The sequence below is a fragment of the Sinocyclocheilus anshuiensis genome, unplaced genomic scaffold (assembly GCF_001515605.1).
Source record: "Sinocyclocheilus anshuiensis isolate Anshui unplaced genomic scaffold, SAMN03320099.WGS_v1.1 C33180435, whole genome shotgun sequence".
NCBI classification, from domain to species: Eukaryota; Metazoa; Chordata; class Actinopteri; order Cypriniformes; family Cyprinidae; genus Sinocyclocheilus; species Sinocyclocheilus anshuiensis.
In genome coordinates this window covers 1-3,366 of record NW_015621999.1, presented here as the reverse complement: position 1 = coordinate 3,366, position 3,366 = coordinate 1, and the positions used below count along the sequence as shown (strand labels likewise).

Below are 3,366 nucleotides of genomic sequence, written 5' to 3'. Positions count from 1 at the left end.
CCGACCCCACCCCCCTCTCTTTCACCCACTTCGCTTCCTGTCAACTTACTGTCCTATCTAAATAAAAGGCATAAAACGCCAAAAATAAAAAACTTTAAAAAAAAAAAAACGTAGTGAGCTGTCTATTTAGATTTTTGAGCATTAGAAGTGTGCCATTTTTTGGGTAAATTAAACGTAAAATGTGCATAAATGTACATAAACATTTTTGGCCATTTTAGTTCAAATGCAACTATAATCCAAAAGTCTTTAAACATAAATTAAATCTTTAAAGGTTTTTGGATTATAGTTGCATTTGAACTAAAATGGCCAAAAATGTTTGCACTGCAACACGTTGATTCCAAAACCAAACATTCAGATGTGCCCAAAAACTTTCAAATCAAGGCTTGAAATGCATCTATTACGGCCAAAACATTCCATTCAAACTGTCAGACATGCCTGTGATGGCCAAAAATGATTACATTGAGAGTTTGACTGTGCCTACCATGGCCAAAAGCATTTGAATGTCCAAAAATGTTCAGATCAGATGTGCCCACGATGGCCAAAAAATGTCTGAATGCACCCATGCTGGCCCAAAATGATTAAATCAGATGTTTATATGTGCCTGTAATGGACAAAAATGATTGAATTGAATGTTGGAATGTTGCTATGATGCACCTGTGATTGCCAGAAATGTTCAAACCAGGTGTTCAATATGATGCCCAAAAATGATTGAAATGAACATTTGAATGTTGTTGTAATTGCCAGAAATGCTTGAATGTACCTATGATGGCCAGAAACCTTTGAATCGGGAGTGTTTGAATGTACCTACAATGACCAGAACGTTTTGCATGCACTTGCAATGGCCAAAAATGTTAAAATCAGATGTTCTTCCATGTCTATAATGGCCCAAAATTATTAAATGTAATATTTAAAATGTACCTACGATGGTCAAAAATGTCAGATTATGTGCATATGATAGTTTAAAATGATTGAATTTAATGTTTGAATATGGTTACAATGGCCAAAAATGTTTGCATGTACCTTTGATGGCCAGAAACAAACAAATTAGATTTTCATACATGCCTATAATGGCCAAAATGATTGATTTGAATATTTTAAAGGTGCCTGCAATGGCCAAAAAAATTTCAAATCAGATGTTCAGATGTGCATATGATGACTAAATATGATCTAATTTAATGTTGAAATGGCCAAAAAAAAAAATGTAATGCACATTTGCTCAAATTGATGGGTCAAATATTTGTGCATGCATATAAAATGTATATATTATGGCCAGAAATGTTTAAATTGAGCATTTGAATGTGCTGTCAGGTGGGGGCTTGTTTTGCCAAAGTTGATCAGTTCAGATCATTCATATGTGCCTGTAATGGTCAAAAATGACTGAATTAAATGTTAGAATGTACCTGCGATGGCCAGAAATGTTCAAATCAAGTATTCAAATATGCCTTCAAAGGTCAAAAACTGTTTGTTAATTGACAATTACTCCTGCAGATCTCAGTGTTTAAAAAACATTTTCATTTCGCTCTGAAAACATGAGCAAAGAAGAGCTCTTGACTCTTAACAGCACAAGCCAACCTGAATTTGAAGCCTGAAGCTGATCTGAGCTCTGTAATGAGTGTGTTTGTGCCTGCAGGCCGTGTACTCGGTGTCCGTGTCTGAAGACGTCGCCATAAATAAGCAAATCCTCCGGGTCAAAGCTACAGACGCTGACGCGGGTGCAAACGCGCAGATCCAGTTCTCCCTGTTCGGTTCTGGAGCAGAAGACTTCATCATACACCCACACACAGGTTTGTGAATCCGGTTTGAAGAAACGTCCTGTTTATGATGCTGCTGTTTGCTTATAAGTCTCTTTTTTTTTTTTTTTCATTGTGTAGGCGAGCTGAAGACAGCCGCGGCGCTGGACCGTGAAAAGGTCGCACAGTACTCTCTGGTTGCCCGTGCGACGGACGGCGGCGGTTTGTGGTGTGAGGCTGAGGTTGTGGTGGTTCTCTTGGACGTGAATGACAGTCCGCCGATGTTTAGCATGCCCCATTACACTGCTAGCGTCTACGAGAACACCGCCACTAAAGCTCTGCTGACCCGAATACAAGCCATAGACCCTGATCTGGGTACGAGCATGTCATTTTGATGCGTTTGAGCTGTGACAGCATGAAAAGTGTACAATTTTAGTTAATGGTAGTTTGTAAAAGAAAGTTAACTAGCTTAGAACTGCTTGTGTACAGTTAAAACTGAATGGATTTCGCATGTGTTTTATTTTGCAGGTGTTAATCGTAAAGTGGTCTATTCCCTTGTTGATTCGGCTGATGGGTTCTTCTCCATTGATAAATCATCCGGGATTGTTGTTTTGGAGCATCTGCTGGACCGCGAGGTTCAGTCCTCATACCATATAATGGTCCGTGCGTCAGATCAAGGTGTCCCCGTTCACCTCTCTTCCCTTGCGAACATAACGATCACAGTTTTGGACATTAATGACAATCCGCCCGTATTTGAGAGGAGGGACTATCTGGCCACGCTTCCTGAAGATGTGGCAGTGGGTACGGAAGTGGTACAGGTTTACGCTGCAAGTAAAGACATTGGCACCAACGCTGATATTTACTACAACATCCGATCCGGAAACCAACAGGGCCATTTCACCATTAACATCAACACAGGTGATATGCACTTAGATTATTATTTACGCTATACAGAAATGTTAAAACGAGATGATAAATATATAACGTAATATACACACAATTTGGAATAAAGATTTTTTTCATGTTTATATATATATATATATATATAATGCCCAGAAATGTTTAAACCAGACATTCAGAAATGACAAAAAATGTTTGAATGGACCTATGACAGCCCAAAATGATTAAATCAGACATTCATACATGCTTATAAAGGGCATTTAATTGTCTAATTCAATATGCCTACCAAGGTCTAAAATTTTTGAGCACACCTACTATGGCCCAAAACCTGTTCATACGTGCCTATAGTGGCTAAAAATTATCAAATTGAACATCTGAATGTTCTTAAAATCCACCTCTGATAGCCAAAAACGTTCAAATCAGATGTTCATACATGCCTCTAATGGGCAAAATTGATTGAATTTAGTGTTTAAATTGCCTACAATGACCAAAATTTTTGAAATGCACCTGTTATGGCCTAAAACAATGAACTCAGGTGCTTAAATATCAAATTAAACATTTGAATGTTCCTATAATGCTTTAATGTTCCAAAAATGTTGTATGCACCTTTGATGGCCAAAACGTATCAAAAAAAAAATAATTTGTACTGAACATTTGAATGTGCCTTCTAGTATTGGGGAAAGTTACTTTTAAAAGTAATCCATTACAATATTGCATTACTCCATAAAAAGTAACT

The 3,366-nt window shown here is 37.6% G+C and overlaps 1 protein-coding gene across 1 annotated transcript; it reads left to right on the top strand.

Annotated features, from left to right (window-relative positions):
- Window positions 1-431: 431 nt before the first annotated feature.
- Window positions 432-2,648, top strand: LOC107683329 (protocadherin Fat 3-like; the record flags this gene model as incomplete). Its single annotated transcript, XM_016479384.1, has 4 exons — window positions 432-473; window positions 1,631-1,784; window positions 1,872-2,105; window positions 2,259-2,648. Coding segments are annotated over exons 1-4 (820 nt in total), but the record flags the coding sequence as incomplete, so codon positions are not given.
- Window positions 2,649-3,366: the final 718 nt, after the last annotated feature.